Source organism: Dermacentor silvarum, chromosome 9 (assembly GCF_013339745.2).
Source record: "Dermacentor silvarum isolate Dsil-2018 chromosome 9, BIME_Dsil_1.4, whole genome shotgun sequence".
Classification (NCBI taxonomy): Eukaryota; Metazoa; Arthropoda; class Arachnida; order Ixodida; family Ixodidae; genus Dermacentor; species Dermacentor silvarum.
In genome coordinates this window covers 137,750,722-137,771,999 of record NC_051162.1, presented here as the reverse complement: position 1 = coordinate 137,771,999, position 21,278 = coordinate 137,750,722, and the positions used below count along the sequence as shown (strand labels likewise).

General features: G+C 45.0%; 1 protein-coding gene across 1 annotated transcript in view; it reads right to left on the bottom strand.

Annotated features, from left to right (window-relative positions):
• Window positions 1-484: 484 nt before the first annotated feature.
• The window catches only part of LOC119463928 (venom metalloproteinase antarease-like TtrivMP_A), a 143,225-nt gene continuing 122,431 nt past the window's right edge, over window positions 485-21,278 (bottom strand). Inside the window, 10 exon segments of the mRNA XM_037725414.2 lie at window positions 485-642; window positions 2,445-2,543; window positions 5,611-5,761; window positions 12,141-12,272; window positions 12,348-12,367; window positions 12,369-12,457; window positions 14,439-14,488; window positions 15,352-15,476; window positions 18,489-18,560; window positions 20,841-20,980. Coding sequence (XP_037581342.2) covers window positions 598-642; window positions 2,445-2,543; window positions 5,611-5,761; window positions 12,141-12,272; window positions 12,348-12,367; window positions 12,369-12,457; window positions 14,439-14,488; window positions 15,352-15,476; window positions 18,489-18,560; window positions 20,841-20,980 — 923 coding nt within the window. The 3' untranslated portion in view covers window positions 485-597.

Below are 21,278 nucleotides of genomic sequence, written 5' to 3'. Positions count from 1 at the left end.
ACAAACTAGTAAACAAATTGTTCTTTACAATTTGCGACCGAAAAGGAAGAGCGACATTGGCGGCATAATCTATTCCTCGCGATGTGCAGTTATTGCGTTCATTTCATTAGGATACAGTTGAAGACCTCAACAGAAGTCGGTCAGTAGCGTACAAAACCAGGTAAACATGCACATAATCATTTTTATTGATTCTCTTACTGATTATGCTGTCTGCATACATGTAGAAATCGATGAATTAGTAGGTTGCTCTGTTACGCTTTTGTCCTGTGGTAAGTTACATAACATCATTACATTTATGCAATCGCGAAAGCCTGATAACTTACGTCACTCGAAATAAGCTCTATGAAGAAACAGTTCAAGTTCAAGTTTATTGCTTCATTAGTAGGTACATATATGCAGTAGAAAATATACAAAAAGAGGTCCCACAGTTAGAAACTGCTCCCACAGTTAGAAACTGTGGGAGCAGTTAAGCAGTCCGTACGCTTGCTCCAGACCAGTCTCAATGAAATGCGCCAAAATATAATAATGCAATGCACCTTCTTTATTTTCTTTCCGAATCCCAAATTTTCACTTCAGTATTAAGAAAAGCACATTTTTTTAGCCAGCCCATTCGTGTTCTCCACAAACTCCTCTCTTGCAAGTCTGAAAGAAGCAAAAAATTTGTCATCGAGTCGCATGAAAACATTTACACATAAACTTCCCTGGGAATTGCGTAAGTATTGCGTAAGTCTTGTGCCACTTGCTCATCTGCATGCAGCACGGTGTCATTATCACAGGTATGAAACTTGAACAGGCCATTAAAAACCATTATCAAGGCTTATCGGCCGTTATCAACTTTATCGCACTAGATACGACTCTTATCGGTTGTTATCAACCTTATCGGACTCTATCCGAGCCTTATCAATCCTTATCGGCCGGTATCAACCTTATTGCAATCGATTCAATGCTTGTCAACCCTTATCTGTCCTTATCAAACTTATCGAACGTGATCCTACCCATATCAACCCTCATTGGTGCTTATTAACTTTATCAAAATTGCCGCGACCCTTATAAGCCGTCATCGCTCTTTAGCACCTTATCCTACCGCGTCGAAAAATTATCACCACGATGAGACACACATAACCCCTCATCACTCCTTATCATCCTTCTCAATAACTGACTGCTTATCTGTCTGTCTTGCGCGACGTGAAGGGCATGAGCCCTCAGAGATCGGTGGCATTCCGGTCGGTGAAGGAACGCCCCAACGGAAGGCGCATCCCGCGACCACAGAAACGCATTGAGGATGTGGGTTGTTTGGAATTGCATTTTCGTAAAATCGGAATTTTCTTGATGCCTGCAATGCTCCAAGTCGGCTCTACATGCCCTACAGATGGCTTTTAAACCACCATCACAAAATTTTCCAACCAAGTATTCATAGAAACTTTTCTGTGACACTTCTTTTGTACTGCTGGTACAACACATTCATATGGTTCAGATATATGCACTTTCTCCAAGCGTGCGTGTTTAGCCCAGTAAAGACTCAGCTTCTGAGCGTGATGTCGTAGGTTAGAAACTCCCCACCGCCAACGTTTTCCAAGCGAAGCGTGTTTTGGCTCACAAGCTTCGGTGGCGCTGTAGTGACGCAAAAACTCACATGTGGGGCATACCCGCATTGCATATGCTGGTATGAGCCAGGCACGTGCGGTTATGAGCCAGGGACGCGAAAGAAAGAACAAAGGAAGGAAGGAAGGAAAGAAAGAAAGAAACATCGGAACATCGGCTTGATAAACAAAATATTACTTTCTTACAGCAAGAGTCGGACTTCTCGCCTGCGTTCCACCAGTGCAGCCGTATAATCCCTATCGCGCTTAGCTATCCCTATCGCGCTTAGCTATCCCTATTTCCAGCATGTTTCTTGAGCATGACTGCATCCTCCATACAGATAAGAAAATTCTGATTAAAAAATGTTCCACGGTGTTTTCTGCGTTACCAATGCATAATTGGACACTCAGACCAGTAAGCTTTCCGTTGTGCTAAAACATCTGTACCATAGCAATTGGTTGTCAGCCCCTTTATGTAGTGGCGATAGCAATACAGAGGGTGCTGTAGCAATAGCATTCACTTTAGACATAGAAATGAACGTGGGCCTCACAGGGAGGGGGGGGGCATTGTTTTCTTGAAAGAGAAGATATTGCTTATCTCAGCTGTACTTAAAGAATGCCCCGCTACTCTCTGGTTTAACTTGCGAAAGTGATTAAAATGTCAGATAAGCTGTGTAGATTAGGCATCCTTGTGGCAAATGATTCGTTTTGTGATGCTGCTATTGTTGTGCCGCGCCAAAAGCATTTCCTCAAAAGCACAGTATTTGAAAATAAATACAGACATTTGACTCTTCTGATTGTGTGTTTGTCACAAAAAACCATAATCACGAGTTGTGCAAAATTTGTGGAGAGAAAGATACCCACCTTGCCAGGCATGCATGACATACCATCCAGTTTTTTGTATCGCCAGCAAGTGGTAGTACCAAAATCGTGATAGCAGCAGCCGAGTTGACAATCTGGAGTCTGCACCAAAACCAAATTACACATGAATGCCTGCCGTCGACTGTTTCTTTGAATTTGTTTATTTAGGCATTCAGTTAGCCTCAAAGCCTTTTCGAACATTACATGAAGGGGTATTTACAGTAATCAGCACAATTATCGGCAGAATTAGTAATTTTTTGGCCCCAGAAATATCTAAAAGCAAAAGATCGCCCTTATATAGTTCCCAACTTTAGTTTTCCTGTGTATTGGCAATTATGAATGCACTTCTAGTTTGAAGTGTCTGTGTTGTAGGAAGTACTTGAACTTCAACTTTTAAATACGCATAAACATCTTGGAAAAAACAAAATGTACTCAAAAGAAAAATAATCAAACATTTATAGCAAGCTTCCACTATGGAACAAAATACACTGGTCATGAACAAGTACAACACACTTTCTTTGGCCATTGTAACGTTATGCTGCCACACAAAATTGTGAATGGCACACATACGCATATCAGTGCGCGGATAAAGATGACGCACGTTAACTAGGCTATATAAACGCTGACAAGCACAACGAGCTTTTCTGATGGAAGAATGGTGGAACACGGAATAAGTCTGTTAAATATTTTAAAATGCAATAACAGTGTGGGTACACTACAGTCTAGATGTAAGGGCAACGAAATGGATTCCTTGATTTCCGTGACACTGCAGTTGCTAATGCGATGGTATATCGTGATTAACTGTGCGTTTTTTGAGATTTCGTTACAGCTCCAAGTTGCTTGCTTGGATGCCTCTGATGCAGATTCGAAGAACCTGTCTTGCCACGTGCACTTCCCGCCTGGTTCTTTGGTGCTTCTGTGGTCTCCGTCGCATCAGGTCGGCCTGTCAGAAAAAACTGCTGTCTCGCTACACAGGCCCATACCGAGTGCTTCGTGCCGTGACTACTGTCACCTACGAAATCACCCCTGACGTGCCCATCTGATTCCCAGTCCAGTGATTTCGTGCACGTTACACGACTGAAGAAGTATGACCCTCCCAGTGGTGACATTTAGACGCTCCGAGACGTCGCTTCTGCCGCCGGGGGATTATGCTAAACGCGTGTTTTATTTGGTCGAGGCACGCGGGCGCCATCACTCGCGTTGTTAATCCAGCCGGTCGGTGCTGCAACCGCTGCTGTAAATATAATCTGTACATAGTTCCTCGTTTAATTGACTCGTCCTTCGCGTAACATATTGTTTTGCCTTATTAATTCCAGTTTGTTGAATTTACCCGTTTTGCTTGTAAGCCACTCACTTCTATAATGCCGTAATGGCCCTGAGGGTATGCCAAATAAACAAATCTAAATAAATAAAACTGTCAAGCCCACTCGGCGAATAACACTCTTACTTTATACTGTTACGCAAACTTGGCGATCCTTTGGAGAAATTTCTCGAAATTGGCTGTACATTAATATCGGCGTGATAAACAACCGTATGTTCCTTCCATATGCTTTGAAAACCAAGCAGAACTGGATTGTGGGGCGCAGGGGCCTCGACAACCTCTGCCTTTGCCGGCATCGAGGACGGTAACCGCGCCTACAGCAAATTCAGGATCTCCGAGAGCACAGGGCGCACATTCGTCGGCCCTGGGTGGCACAGACACGGAGTGGCCTTGGCTACCCAGTAGATCCACCACGCCCACGATACCATGCCGTAGTGTTCCTCTACGTCAAGAAGTGGATTCTAGGGCTAGTAAAGCCGATAATCCTATAGGCAAGCAAGGAGCTGAAAAGAATGACCAAGAAAGCGTTGAAAAAATGCTGAAATGCCTGCTAGAATCAATGCGCGTGATTGTCCTCGCTGTACTGGAGCTGCTGATCGCTGCTCTTCACATAATTTAATTACCTTGCTTGGCACCTGTGGTGCTCACACAGGAGAAGCCCATACACAAGCTTCTTCGCGGCGAGTTTTTGTGAACTTTCCATTGTATTCGTGACTACGTCCATGCTCTGGAAGGTAGACGACACGTTTGAATGACCTTGTTGGACTTTGTTGATAGCCACGAGGATGCTGAACTTGCCTTTACCGTTGTACATCCTTCTTCTATGTCATCATTACCCCTCATCCAGCCTTTATGTCCCCGTTCCCCCTCCCCCTGTGCTGAGTAGCAGGCTAGAGCATGCTAGCTCAGGCCGACTTCTCTGCCTTCCTTCAAATAAATTATCTCTTGAAAACCAAGCAACATTACAGAATCAGGAGGCAGGCCCCATCATCATCTTTGTGCACCGATGATGACGTGATGGCATGGGCATCCAGAGGCAAATATTTTTTCAGAGCTCCAGCAATTCAGGAAGACAATCTCTATGGTTTCGGGTTTTCGGTATATGAAGCAGTGTTCCCCACGATACAAATAGTCCCCTTAATTTCATTCATGCTTTCACTTCGAGTGCATCTGTACGAAGTTTTCAGATAAATAATTTAGAGTTCGGTGCTACAGCCATTCACTCCTGCCAAAACATTTGCAGGCGCAAGTTGGAATCAGCTAGCGCAATACAGGGGTAATTGGAGATCACAGGGAGAGGCCTTCGTCCTGCAGTGGACATAAATATAGGCTTATGATGATGATCATCATCATCATACAATGAATTTGGATCGCAATCCATTTTATCACACAGCAATGCTTTATAAATGCATTTCAGCTTTGAATACGTGCTAAGTCTGATCATTTTATGTCACAGAAGCGTGTAACAGAGTTTATGTACATCTAAAATACATGTCAGTACTTTTTGATTAGGAATAAAGGGTGAGGGGGTAGTTCTGGTATCAATGAGCCCGCAGACAAGTCGTGATGGTCCGTTCTGCTGATGGAGAGCTGTTTTTGATTCACACAGCTGGAGTACAAAATTTACTTCAAGCTGATGGCGAAACTTTTTTTCTTTTTTTGCTTTGTTAGCTCATGGTTCTTATCCAGCTGTGGTTGGCGAGAGTTTGACAGTTCGTTAAAACCAGCATGATTTTTAAAAGAATAGGAGGTCACCAGGAGAGAGTTTATGGACGTGCTATCGAAACCCATTGAGTGCAACATATGAGCGTTTTATTAAGAGAAAGTTTGCTGTTTTTGTTATCTCACCTTTTGTGCGAAGACTTTTCTTCCTTTTGCCTGTTTCTTTATTAGCTTCTTGCAGACATACTGCGCTCGCACTGTTTGTCCTGGAAATTTCTTGTGGTCGGTCATATAGTTCTTCTCGCTCAGGACACTAAAGCATTCTTGCGAAAGTTTTCTGCGAGAAAGAAGAACGTGCTCTCAGGAATATCGGTAATAACATAAAAAACGCTGGCTGACGAAACGTTATTTCAAGCCCTGGTAGGCATATACATGATAACAATTTTGCCAATTTAGAGCCTGTATTGAAATTCTTTGGTTTTAGGCTAAAATACCAGCTGATGTCTGATTGTAAAAATACAAACCCTGTCAGTTAAGAGTGGACAGTTATCTGCAAATGATTAGTCTTCCCACAGAGCGTTGGTTTAACGCGCTACTGCTATATCAGCACATTTTATGTCGTAACACCATTGTAGTGACCTTTTAAGGCTGAATTCATATTATTGCGATAGCAATTACATGGACACTGCAGGCTCAATTCTGCCATTTCCGTGTTTCGTCCCTAAACTGCCCACTGAGTAAGAACCTAAAAGTCCACATATCTTTTTTACGTACATGTTATTGTACCTAAAATAAATATGTATGACCACATTGAATATTGGGCTCTAAGTATGGCTCATCGTAATATTATTTCAATTATATCACTCAGTATTGAAATGCTCTGACCAAGCTATTTGGCTAAGTTTGACTGTTATGTGTTACCGGAAAATTTTTCTGCCGTAATTATTCTTGCAACGTAATATTCGATTGAGATAGACAAACTTCACAGTATTGCAATAAAACGTTGGTTGTCACTTGTATACGTAATATACGTGCTTGCTGTGCGCTTATTTGCAATCTAAATAAACGGGCTATATGCATAAGTTTCTAGTGAGAGTTTATGTATGAGGGGCGCCTCAAAAATTCGTGGCCTGACCCGTACGTAGCAGTGACCGTGGGTCAAAATTTTACAGTCAGTTCTCGACATAGTCTCCCTTGAGGGGCACACATGTATGTCATCACTGTTCCAGTTTCATTATTCCACTTTGGTCGAACATTTCATCCTGCTCCTCCAAAAAGTACTTTACGGCGTCCATGACAGCTTCATCAGAAGGAAAACGAGTTCCACCAAGGTGCTTTTTCATCTGTGAGAACAGGTGGTAGTCCGAGGGAGACAAATTGGGGGAACAGGGCGGGTTCTCAAGCAGTTGGAAACCACAGGAGTGAATTACAGCCATTGCAGCAGCCGATGTGTGAACTGACACATTGTTCTAGTGAAAGAGCACCCCTTTCCGGAGCATCCCTCGCCTTTTTGCCGACCTCAGACGACGAATCTGAGCTGCATAGTATTGATGGTATGACCTTTCGGGAGGAATTTCAGGAGAATGACAACCTTGCAATCCCAGAACACTGGTGCCATAACCTAGTCAGCGGATGGAACCACCTTTGCCTGTTTGGGGCGGGGAGGCGGGATGTTTCCACTGTTTCGAGGCTTCTTTTGATTCAGGACGAAAGTCAGGCACCCAAGTTTCATCCGTTGTGACGAATTTCTTAGAAGAAGATTAATATCAGCTTCAAACAGTTGCAGGTTTTCTGCGGAGTGGAGTTCTCTCAGACGTTTGTTCTCTAATGTCAAAAGTTTGGGCACCCATCGGGCCGAAACTTTGTGCATGTTCAGAAGCTGTGTTAGGATATGGGCAAACCTCTCCACTGATAGGCCCACGCGTTCGGCAATGTGCCGTTGTGTGACACATCGATCAGCCATTACAATGTCTTGTACTTTTTGGACATTTTCATCCGTGCATGCTGTTGAGGGACGACCACTGCGCGCATCCTCTTGAATTGACGTCTGGCCTCGCTTGAAATCGGCACCCCAGTTTTTTACCATAGCATAAAAACGAGCATTGTCCCCTAATGTCTACAGCAGGTCCTTGTAAATTTCTTGTGGTGTCAGTCCTTTTTTAGAAAGGTATTTATTGACTGCTCGCTTTGCGTATTTCCCCCTTTTTATATTTCAGCTTCGCGACCTTGCTTTAAACCACTGTACTTGAAAGCAAAAAAATCAAAATAAATCCAGATTGCTCATAAGACCATTCAGATAACTGAATAACATATTTCATTGCAAAACAAGACCGCGCAAAAAAGATTTCACGGGTGGTCTGCGATGTTTTCAGGCACCCCTCGTCTGTTTAATCCAGTGGCATGCGCCAAAATACATGCTGATTCACCGCAAATTTGACGAACCTATAACTCACATACGTGTTTGCTAAGGCGTTTGCTTCTATCACAGATCATGGCACTATCACCATCATCACGCAAAATAAAGCTAAGAGACGGGAAAATAATGATGTGGTTCAGAGAGCAAACGGGGATAGCTGATATTCTTGTTGACATTAAGAGAAAAAAATGGAGCTGGGCAGGCCATGTACTGCGTAGTGCCGATGCCAATTGACCATTAAAGTTATAGCATGGGTGCCAAGGGAAGGGAAGCGAAGGCGAGGACGAAGTGAAAAAACGGACGGGTGATGAAATTAGGAAAATTGCAGGCTCAAGTTGGATTCAGCTAGCTCAAGACAGGGATTATTGAAGACCACTGGGAGAGGTCTACAGCGGACATAAGAAATAGGCTGCTGCTGCTGCTGCTCATGATTATGATAATGCCCCGAGGCAGCACAGTAACGAAAAGCTTGACTTGATGCAAAGCGCAAGAAAGCACGTAGAACAACAAAACGGGACCAAGACACAGTGCTAGCCCAACAGTCAACAAGCCCACGAGTCTTTTGAACGAAACGCTCATGTCTTTTATTTTAAATTGAAGCTTCCTTTGCCATGTCCAAGAAAGTTTCACGTCCATCGCCCCGTATCTCGCAGGATATGTTTGTATATAAGATTCCCTGGTCTGGAGCGGAAGCAAATGGAGATGAAGAAGGATACCAGGACTATTATGGAAGGGAAGAAGCTAGTACTTTCTAAGGATCTCTATCTATATCTACACCTACAATAAGACAGAAGAGAGAGATAGAATATAGCGACTAAGTTATCCTAATAAATGCTCGAAGACTCCCAGCTTTCGAGGAGTTCTTAATTTTGGTGCATTCGGCTACTAACTTGAACATGTGGATGAACTACCACGTGACACAGCCGGGAGGCCAGCTATTTATCACAAGCCAAAAGCTGCAAGAGTCAGCGTGGAATTACGTGATCTCGGCTTGTGGACAAGTCAAGGTCGTCCTGTTAACTGCAATGCAACAGTAAGCGCACCTTCGTCTTCCGTTACTCTATCTGAGGCATGTGTCAACTTCGCCTACGAATGGAACAAATTCAGCAGCAGAAAGATCTTGTGCTCTTGCGAACTACAAAACAGCTGAATCACCAGAGGAACCTGAGCCATTTTACGCTATTTCGTCTAGCACCACTACATAGCCCAACTTCTATGAGTACACTTGCGAACACATCAACTGGTCCAGTGACATTGATCGCGTGTTTCACATGTGTAAGTACCTTAGTGGAAATGCTAAAAAATGTTTCGACCTTCGCATAAAAGCTCACAAACAGCAGGCGTGGAAAGTATGGATGGAGAGCTTCCTGTATGCTTTTAGAGGAAATGCACTTGACTTGTGCGACAAGGTGGTCGCTTTTAACCAGAAAGATGAGGGTCTTTTGAATTACTTTTGTATAAAGCGCTGGCTGTTGCAAATAGCGGAACCTATGCTTCCTGAGTCCTAAGCGGTGCCACTTGTGATGTTGAGAATGAGAAGTGAATGTTGGGAACAAGTCCAAATGAGGTCGCCTTCCACTAGAGATAACGTTCTCCAATTATTAATTTATGTCACCTTCTCAGACCCATAACCTGCTGTCGGAACCACGTACATGCCCGACAGCAGGGCAGGTGATAGACGAATCGGTCGTGATAAAAGTACAGAGTAACCATGCATGTATCACTGCAAGGCCGCAATTTCGCAAAGGAAATCGACCGAATGCGAGGAAGCAGTTACGAAGTCATAATGCAGTGACAATGAAGCAATCAACAAAACCAGCGTGTATTTCTCGCGAAGGCAAGCATTTTTTACATACACTTGTAAATGGCTGGAAAATGACAGAGCTAGTAGCACCTGGCGCATCAATCAGCCTCATAAATGTAAGTATTATAGACGAGGCGAACATTAACACGGGAAAAACAGTTCCAGTCTACAACTATGACGAAATCTCGCCGTAGCTGAAACGATGGAAAGACGCAATGGTTCCGTCCAGAGACCACGATATGATGACAAAGTGTCTGACATTTTCTGAGGATGTGTTTGATTTTATTTTATCATCACCTGACATGAAGCTTTTAAAGATAATTATATTGTAGAATGACTTCATCACTACGGATGAACAAAGCAGAAACCGAGCAATCATCGAGAAAACAAGAAGAATGGTGTCATGTTCCGAAAATGTTGAGTCCAAGTTACCAGAACAAATATGTATAGGAACATATCCACTAACTACAATTGCTATAAAAGTTCCATTAGGGTTGCGATATATGTCCGTTGTGAGAAAAATGCCGTATAGTCGAAGTCAAAAGAAAAAGTTGTGGCTTAAGAAAGAGCACCAAGGAATGCTCCATTGTGGAATTATTAGACCATAAACTTCACCATTTGCTTCACCAATAACTATCGTACCCAAGGAAGACGGATCACTCACTTATGCATGGACCACCGATTATTAACGAGCAAATGGAACTCTTCCCTTTTACAATGTCGCGCACGGACGAAATGATCGATGAGACCAGGGGCTGTGAATGTTTCTTAATCGACTTATGTATAGGATACTGGTAAGTCTCAATAAAAGAAGAAACGAAGAAGTTCACAGCATTTCCCTATGACATATACAGGAGGTAACCATTCGCGTGCAAAAATTCTGATGATTGGTCACAAAAAAAGAATAATTCGGTTATAAAACATTTTAAGGAAACTTCTGAAATGTCTACGTTGATGATATAATCATGCACTTGTCAACTCGTGAATAAAATGGACCGTTTGAATACGTTATTTGTCGTCATTAATAATCATACCAAAATAGAATTTTATGCTTATAGGCTGCACAACAGAACACGACAAACTCGGCACAAACACGATAAAACAATTGTAATGTCTCCGTGAAGAACCAATGCATACAAGCTGTCCTTTCAAAGAACGATAGCCGACTGGAACAAGTTATGTTATGATGTGGCCACCTTATCATCACCCGATGCATTTTTATCTGCATTAAGTTCTAGCCTATAAGGTTGGCGTGCTTCATGTTATTTTTCAATGGTATGCGTTTGGATGCTTTCTGTTTTTGGATTTGAATGTAACGCGTTTGTGTATTGTTTGTTCCTGATTTGCTCCGCAGAAACTTTAGTGTGTGCCTATGTACCTTTCTTAGTAATCGTTTTTATCGTTAATGTTTTCTTGATGGACGAAGAACTCGTAAACGTCATGTACCCACTCCTGCATTGCCTACTAAAAGGCGGCCTCCAGTATTGTATAAATAAAGAAAACGGATGACCACGTGATCCCTTTATCGAAAGTCCTTGAAGCACATAGTCAAGTAAGATAGAAAATTAAAATCAAGAAAAGTGAGGCCCTTTGCCCCACTGGTGCTTTCCTCGGCATAATTTTTGATGCAAGCACGAAGAGCACCAAGGAGGAAAGCGTGCAATGCATCTTGCCACTCGTCAAACCATACGACTTCCAGTCTCTTCGGGTATTCTTAGGACTTGCAAGACACTTCAGAGCGTTCGTTAAAAACTACGCTACAAAGACTAGGTGCCTGACAGCTTCAACGCAAAAAGATGCTCGTTTTATATGGTCAGAGAAATGCGAACGTTTCTATGTTGAACCCGTCAGGACCAGTTCCCTAGACCCTATACTCAAACTACAGCACTTTAATTTGCCTGTCGAATTGCATACTGACGCTTCACGTTATGGAACTAACACTGTTCTTTATCAACGGGACACGCAAAAGCGCAGCGGAAGGCACTCGCAGTTGTCTTGAGCCTAAAATATTTTAAAAGCCACTCAGAAGGTCATCCTTTTATGCTTATCACTGGCAATCAAGCCTTGACACACAATCTTCAACAAGCTCAGCCTAAATGAAGGGTGACCCAATGGATGACCAAGATCCAGCAATTCACCTTCGAAATGCTGCATCGCCCGCGGGTAAAGCATCGGGATGCTGATGCGCTGTCAGGAGTTCACGTACTCCAATCATCGAGGCGAATGCGGAAACTTGCACAAGCTGTGGGAGGGAACACGAGACTTGGAAGTGAAGCATGGCCGGGTGCACGTGCCTGAGATATGTGTTCGAACCGTATAATTTAATGGTAACTCTCAAGATTATTGACCATGCTGCTTTTGACCAATTTACTTTGACAGTGGTTGATTCCTTGTATTATTGATTTAAACAATCAGCTCATTTACATGTCGTGAACATTTCGCTTGCCTAATCAAGGCCACATATCATTTCAAAAATATTTATGTACCACTGCTTACTTCACATTTTGTCTAATCGTCTGTTGGCTGCACGCGGAAAGCTTGTACTTCTTTAGTCCTCCGTCCACGTAACTCATAAGATATCCCTCGGCCCACGGACACTCTGGGGTTTCGTCATGAGGTGACCCTAACCTGCGGAAAGGAATGACATGACAATTTTAAATAGCAGCTTATGTTCGCACTGTTGCCGCGGCAAAATATACTTACGAATGGGCTAGCTCGTGGGCCTAGCGTATTGACTCCGGAGTAGGTAGGGGCCGTGTCTTCACCCTCGCCGATTCCTCTTTCACGGCAGACGTTGCTCAAATATGCACGTCCTAAAATGTAAGATAATACTAGTCTTGCAGAACTCAGTTATAATACACGGTTCGTAAACTACAGTAAGAGAAATAATTAGGCCACCTGCCTATGAAGGTGACAATTTAGGTTTAAGTTAGGACGTGATATAATCAGGTAAGAGAAATAATTAGGCCACCTGCCTATGAAGGTGACAATTTAGGTTTAAGTTAGGACGTGATATAATCAGGTTTCTGATTCTAGAAGACGCGCTACGTACTGCTTAGGCAAACCTCAAAGAAGCAAGAAAAACATATCCTGCGTCATTGAGCATCGTTATTTGTTCATTAGTGTTTAGTTACTTTTAAGGAGTTAACGATCCTACAGGTTCTGAATGACTATTGTTAAATTTTTTACGCTGCTGACAACGCGCTGATAGATATATATATTTTTTTTCATATCGTGCTCCCTTTTATTAATTATGCTTTGATTATAATAGAGAGTGCGCAAAAACAATAGTAATTAATTTTTCCGTTTTCAAATCTGATGTGTTTCCGATAACAGCATAACCTTTGTTGCTAAGATACTGGCAAAGCCATAATACGACGCCTGATCCTTAAAATTTTGTTTTTATCAGCTAGATATTTTTGAAATCAGAACAGATAATGCGTACCGTATCAAGCATGACTAGTACATTCAGATTGTAAAGCGCTGCTTCACTGCTGGTAGGGTCCTCATATAAAGTTGTCAGCCTCGTTATAATGGCAGCGCAAATGGAATCGTTAAGACTAAAATCAACCAAATCGACCAAGTTTACACCCTATTGGACACCGTCGTTCTGCTTTTGTTACTAGTATGATATTAGATCCAACTTGTTTGTCTAAAAACTGTAAGAAAACGGTAGAGTATACGCTTTGATGTTACAAGTGTCAACGCTGTGTGGCCAAAAGCACGCTGTGCTCAGAAAAAAAAAAGTCCGCCCTGTTTTTCGTCATTTCTATATAAAGCCTAATTAGTTGCAACTAGGTGAACTGGCTCCAAAATGAACCAATGAAAGAGAGAGTTTCGTTTTCAAAATTTATTCATCTCTTAGGCTTCCCAATATTTGCGTTTTCTCAGCAGTAGCGCACAAACCGTGGCTACTAATTCTGTGCATAAGTTCAAAGTTGTTTTACTCTAAGGGAAAACTTTGCGCATTAGTTTGCGCATTAGTTTCGAACCGACACCGTGGGAAGTTGGGTGTCCTGTCGGAAAATTGTGCACATATTCAGTAGCCAGGCTGTATGCCTTATGCAACGTGGAAACGTCGTCTGTACAGTGTCCTGCCTCTTAGCACCTCTGTTTCTTCTCTGGCGCACTACCCTTTCCCCTAAGGCAAGAAGCCGTCTGCCATTTACAAACAGCACCAGACTGTACTGAAAAGAGGGTGTCTGCAGCCGTCTTGTACATCTACTACACACCTACGCTTGCGGCAAGTGGCCGCGTCGAGCTCGACGCGCTCGCACTTCTTTCATTCGTTGTGTTAGCGCATAACCATCACAAGATACCGTCCGCCGAAAGCATCGATTGTCGCAAAGAGCGGGGTGAATGTTCTGGAGCGTCAGCGTTGGGGCGGGATATCTTCTAGTCACGGTGAACATCGCTGCACAGCTATGTAAACATGCCTTGTCTGCAAGAAGCTCTTCTTGTCACCTTGCGGGATATCCGGTAGGTAAAGCACGCGAAACATTGAAGTTTCTATAATTTAGGAGCGGAAACTATTAGCCACCGTTGATGGAAACTAGCCGCTGATGGGGTATACTGTTGAAATAATTGATAGTGTTTACTCAGTAATTCAATATTTGCGTCACACCAAGGTTACATGTGAAAATACTCTTGAGCCCCCAGGTCGATGTCAAAACGCTTCGCCTTTGGATCATGTTTTCAACAAACGTTAGTCTTTTTTTTTCCCTAATGCCCTAAATATAAAATAGCAAGGCCTTCACCGTAAAATTTTCTTTCATCATAAGACGCAGCACTTACCTGAAATACCCTTGTTCAGTTTTCCACGTTTAAAAGTGATCATATCAAGCCTGCAACACAATGGTAAAATTTGTCTAAAAATCTACAATTGAAATCAGAACATACGGATTCCAGGCTCAAAACTATAAACCAGTACTGTTTTTTCTTGTTGTCTCTCGAATGAATGCAAAGGCATGTGCCACTTTGGAAACTTCCTCATTTTATTGCGATAGCAATGATATGGACACTCCAAGCGCATTTCTGCCATCGCCGTCGTTGTCGCCTTGAGGTTCCGTATAAAGTCTAACGGCGATAACACCGTCGATCGCCATGCTACCTACGCTGTACGTGCGAGTAAAAGCGTGCGGGGAGAGCCGACGATCGCGGCTCAATCTCGCCCGCCCGAAAGGGAGGAAAGCCGACAGGAGGCGCGCCGTCTTCGCTCACGCACGAGGCACCCAACGTTTCCGTCTGCAACTGCGCATGTGGCGCTTCGCGGTCGCGCGGCAGTTTTTCAAGAGCGATCTGCCCGGGGGGCAGAGTCTAGGTGCCTCGGCGGCTCGTACCTTCGTGCGTGCGGTGCGCTCTCGGCGCTCAGTTTGCGCTGAACCGATAGACAACACGAAGGTCACTTAGCTCGCTGCTGCAGCCGCGTTTCCTCACTATAGCGTTTTGGCACCCAGTGTCCGCGGTAATCGAGTGTGAAGTGTTCATAGTTTGCTGTGCGCGCTGACACCATGCTTGTTAATTTAGTTAGCAAGCGAATGTTTACAAGTTGATACGACCGATAAGAACACTATCCTTACTTCGTGTGGCTCGGTGCTAATTTGATATCGCAATCGATGCTTCGCCTTTCCGGTGAAACTGCGACTTCTTTTGTATCGTAGAATGCAAATACGCAGACAGACAAATATTATGCTCGTTGTTTACTTACCCGGTCATAAGGTACACAACGTCATGGTTCCCTGGTACTCTTCCTTCTTTTTTGTGACGTTCTAACCCATCCAACATCTCCCCGGCCTCAATTTTGCCATCGTCATTTTTGGCGAAATCGTGATCCTATTTTCAATAAAAAGAAAAAGAAAGAAGAAAAATATTTAGGGTTATGCAGAAGAAATAAAAGCGATATCTGATTTGCGTGAATATCTTAGTTGCGGCAAGGGCTTGAAGAGCATCAGTACGATGCTCGCCACATGCACAAGATTTATATTGGAGAGAGCCGATACTATGAAATTATGCACGCTGCAAAACTATGACAGTGCGAGCGTATACCATTATTATTGTTGTTATTCTTATGCAAAAAAATGTCACAGTTTCGCCCTAAGGGCGAAGCAATGAATGCGATAGCAACACAGCAATGTCATACGAAGTAAGGCGAGCGGCTTTGGTAGCAATATGAATTGTAGTAAACATGAGCTGATTAAGTAAGCAGGTGTGCTGCGGCGTAAGTAGACCGACATGAAGAGAGACTCGATGACCACGAGAAGGCGCGTGTGAAACGGTGGTGTTGATGAGAAGCGCTTCCCGTGGGCAGCGCGTGCGAAGGGACACACCTGTAGCGCTGCACTGCCGATCCGGGCAGCATTGCATGTGTAGCGTGCGTTGGAAAATGTGGCCCGACTATTATTAACTGAATGAACAAGCGTGGTGTGAGCGCGAAAAAACAAACATGAATAGATCACACTGAATGACTGCAGACAACGACTGTCAAAACGCTGGCAGCAAGCGCATACGCCGCAGCGGGCGAAGGTACGTGCGGTCTATCGCTTCAACGGAAACTGAGCGGCGAATGCACAGCGCATAAAGGTCAGAGCTATGTGGAGATAAGAGACGGTGCGGGCGAGCGACGAGCGCGGTTGTTGGCAGAGTAGAAGTGCGCCCCCCCCCCCCTCCCTCCGGCGCTGGCTTCCCGCTTCCTTGCTTGCGCGTGGGAGATTGAGTGCGTTCGCTCTCCGTGATAGCGCGCGTCCCCGCACGCTTCCGCTCGGGCATACGGCGCGCGGCGAAAATTTTATCTATACGGAACCTCACGGCGACGGCGACAGCGATGGCAACGGCAGAAATCCGGTTGAAGTGTCCATATAATTGCTATCGCAATAAAATTAGCTGACAATTACGATACTTCGTAATGCAAAGTTTGAGCGCAGCTCTATACGTATTTTCATTTCGCGTGTCAATATTTTGTATTATGGTTATATAGTTACACGGTTTATGTTAGGAAGAGAACGTTGTGAGTAGCGTAGCCGGCGCGGACAATGTCTCGTGCGGCACATTGCAAACGGAGCGAAGTGTGGCGCGACCGCCTCGCTAATCGGGACAGGCAGCGCGTGGGTACCGCGTGGGCGCGATTCACAGCAGCCGCCATGCAGCTCACGCAGCGCTTTGTTTCCATACAGAAGACGTGCGCTACTCAGGCGCCATAGCGAATCCATCGTCGCCGCACACTCCGTCTTGCGCGGCACTACATTTCATTGCGATAGCAATTATATGGACACTTCAACCGGATTTCTGCCATCGTCGTCGCCGTCGCCGTGAGGTTCCGTATAGATAAAATCTTCGCCGCGCGCCGTATGCCCGAGCGGAAGCGTGCGGGGACGCGCGCTATCACGGAGAGCGAACGCACTCAATCTCCCACGCGCAAGCAAGGAAGCGGGAAGCCAGCGCCGGAGGGAGCGGGGAGGGGGGGGGGCGCACTTCTACTCTGCCAACAACCGCGCTCGTCGCTCGCTCGCACCGTCGCTTCTCTCCACACGGCTCTGACCTTTATGCGCCATGCATTCGCCGCTCAGTTTCCGTTGAAGCGATAGACCGCACGTACCTTCGCCCGTTGCTGCGGCGTATGCGCTTGCTGCCAGCGTTTTGACAGTCGTTGTCTGCAGTCATTCAGTGTGATCTATTCATGTTTGTTTGTGCGCGCTCACACCACGCTTGTTCAATCAGTTAGTAATAGTCGGGCCACATTTTCCAACGCACGCTACACATGCAATGCTGCCCGGATCGGCAGTGCAGCGTACAGGTGTGTCCCTTCACAAGCGCTGCCCACGGGAAGCGCTTCTCATGAGCACCACCGCTTCACACGCGCCTTCTCGTGGTAATCGGGTCTCTCTTCATGTCGGTCTACTTACGCCGCAGCACACCTGCTTACTTAATCAGCTCATGTTTACTACAATTCATATTGCTACCAAAGCCGCTCGCCTTACTTCGAATGACATTGCTGTGTTGCTATCGCATTCATTGCTTCGCCCTTAGGGCGAAACTGTGACATTTTTTCTTCGCACGCTTCCGTTCCACCAACGACGTGAGCGGCCCTTCCCCGCAGAGAAATAATGCCACCACTGGCAGCGGCGAACAACGGCCAGGGGAGCGTCACATCGAGCCTTACTCGTAGCCGCTCGCCATCGCCCCATGCAGGAGCAGTGATCACCGCCACACACACTGGTAGCCTGGACTGACCTCAGAAGCTGACGCCGCGGACGAGCGTAGCCCTCCCCACCTCACGCCACATTCCTCCAGCATGGTTCGGCATAAATATTATATTTTCCTGAGACCATTGAAGAACGGAATGATTTATCAGCGGAACTAATGGATTGAAAAACCAATAATAAATATAAATTAGGCTGTGGCACTTTTGTGCCAAAACCACTAACTGATTATGAGGCACGTGGTTGTAGACGACTGCATATTAACTTTGACCCTCTCGAGTTATTTGAAGTGCATTGAGTTCGTGGAACACAAGAGTTCTTGCATTCCGCTGCCACTGCAATGCGGCCGCCACGGCCGAGACCAACCCTCGACCTCAAGCTAGACAGCGCAACGCCGTAGTCATTGATCTACGGCGGCAGGTGTCTGCAAAACAGACAAAATAGAATTCCGAGTTGTTTGTGAACAGTTGCCTCCTGCAGCAATACCCTAGTAATTCCGCGGGGCTCTGGATACAGAAAAAAACAACGAATGAAGGTAGCACCTTTCGTTGTTCTATCCGCACTGCACAAAGTCACGTCAAAATACTCCGCACGGTCCTATAATCTGCATCCCTCTTCCTCAACTGTATAATTATTGGAGAATACTTACCTTAGCCCTGGTTACTCCAACTAGAAGGAAGTTTATTTTAGGGTCAGCCATCTCCAGGTACCTTAAGTTCACCTAGGAAAGAGTGCGAGTTCAACACCGCTCAGAGACTTAAAGTGACACACTGCACAAGAATTACCCGAACCTAGACGGAGAGGTTACAATGTTCCGATTACATGGAGCTACGTCGGTGCTATCGTTAGCGAACAGTCGTCGGTATACTTAAGAGGGAGAAATAACCAAACACGGGTATCGACGCTCCTCTTGAATTTCACGCACCAGCACGTTATACGTTTTGACAGCATATTCCTGCGGGCGTGTATTATTTATATGCGATGAAAAGTAAATACTATATTTCTCTTTCTATCTTTCCATTTTTGAAGTATAATATGCAGAAGACAAAGATAATGTTTAATAACCTGGCAAGGGAACAAGAATTCAGAATGGCCAGTCAGCCTCTAAAGTCTGTACAGGAGTACGTTTATCTAGGTCAATTACTTACAGGAGACCTTGATAATGAGAAGGAAATTTGCAGAAGAAACAAAAAGTTCCAGTTTCATCCGAAAGGCGAAGCATCGTTTGCGATAGCAAACTAGTGAACAGCTATGCAAAGTAAGGAAAGTAGATTTATCGACCGTATAAACTTGTAAACGTAGGCGTAACAAATAAATTACCAAACATGGTGCAACACGCCCACAAGCAAACATGAGCGCATCTCGCTTGATGACCGCGGAAACTCGTTGTCAAAACGCTATAGTGAGTAAGCGCGGCAGCAGCGGTGAGCAAATGGACCTTCGTGCCGCCTCTCGCATCAACGCGAACTAAGTCGCGGAAACACAGCGCACGAAGGAAGGACTCGCCTCCCCTCCGCAGATGGCTTGCAAGATACTGCCGCCCGGGCAGGAGCGCGCGGCGTAGTACGCGGCCTCGCCCCTCCATACCCTCCCCCCGGAGCCTTCCGGTCCGGCGGGCGCGCGCTGTCGCTCTGGCGGCGCTGAGTTTCATCCTAATTTCATCAATCCTAATTTCATCAATCCATTCGTTATCAACCCTTATCTACCTCTTATTTATCTTATCGGACATGATCCAGCCCTTATTAACTCTTATGTGTCCTTATCAACCTTATCGGACCGAATCCGATCCTCATCAACCCATATCGGTGCTTATTAGTTTTATCAGAATGGCTCCGACGATTATGGGCCCTTATCACTCTGGAACCATATAAAAGCACTCAGATGCTTCAACGAAAAACTCGCAAACGGCTATAAGGGATGAAGACGGTAACATCTAAGAAGGAGACGAAGCGCTGTGGTACATCACAGACGTCATTAGGGATAACTTCAGCGCGAGAAAAAGCGTAATTCAGACAGTAGGTTAGGTTAGGCGACTATTTGTTGCCGCCCCGTTTCGAAGGGGGTGCCATTATATCTTCATCAAATCATCATCATCGTCGTCGTCGTCCATTGGATGGCAGGGCACCAAGGTACAGGGTGGCGATTGATGGAAATATTGGTATTGCCCCCTCGGTTGCCAAGCGATCGAGCTGAGGCGTTCACCCTTTCGTTCCCCTCCAGTCCTGCGTGGCCCGGCGTCCACGTGATTCTGTGGGATTCTTTCAGCCTCGGGCCTGAGCCGGATGCCGCCGTGTTCATCCGTTGGTGAAGCTACGGCAGGCCTGTTCCGAGTTGGTAACGACGTGAACTTTCTTGACCACCCTGTCTTGCTGTTTTATTAGTAGCGCCGCGGCTATGGTCTTATCCGCAGCTGGGGTCTAGGCCCTGACGGAGGCCGCGAGGGTCAAGGAGTTGTCTCTCTCGTTCACGGCGGCTGCCACGAAGAGGCCCCCTTCGGGGTACGCCGCCACCTCAACGTACGTTATGTACAGTTTTTTTTTTTTTTTTGCCGGCTTGTTTACTTCTTGTCTCTTGTTCTGCTTGCCTATTCAGACTCAGTGGTACTCAGTTTGGAACATACCTGTTTCAGATGAACTGACCAACAAGGGTCACTTACTCAGTGCCGCCTACCAAGCTGCACATACCCAATGATCGGGTATGAGCACTCGGCAAGACAGCAGCAGCAAAGGCGCGCGAAGTTGGAAGAAGAGGCAAAGAAATACTCGCTTTGGAATGTGCGTCATACCACGGCTTTCTGTTATGTAGCAAACTATGTTTTCTAGACATTTATTTTGTCAGTCGGAAGAAAAAGTATCTTCCCCGGAAATCACCTGGAAAGAAGCCAACTATGCTAGGATGTGATTATATACGATGTGGAATCAATATGTGTGTGACTCCTAGTTCTCTTTGAAGTAACATGAATCAAAGCAGTAAACCTAAAGTCGTTGCAAAGCAAACTTACCGCATTTGCCATGACTGCCAAGTAAGTGATTAACTCTTCATTCGTCTTAAAACTTCGTTGGTGCTCTTTGTCGGAAATTATGTGAAGCTCCACGGGAAATCTTTCAGCGGTCGACCCAGATACTTGTGTTTTGGAGGGAGCTAGAAATAATATCGCATGTTGAGTTTTTTCCATGTTGGTTTTTACTGGTTATATTAATACTATTACAATGAGTGTGTTTACGCCTCGAGTGCATATGTATTGACCTCTTCCACAGTTTAAAGAGTGATTCTTACAGAGAATGTTCACACACACAAAAAGAAACGTACGAACACGTACTCATGCAAGCTTGCGCGAATGAAGAGCGTCGGTGCCACGAGTAACAAAAAAGTCCCAGTTTCCCCCGAAATGCGAATGATTGATTGAGATAGCAAATTATTCCTCAGTTATACAAAGTAA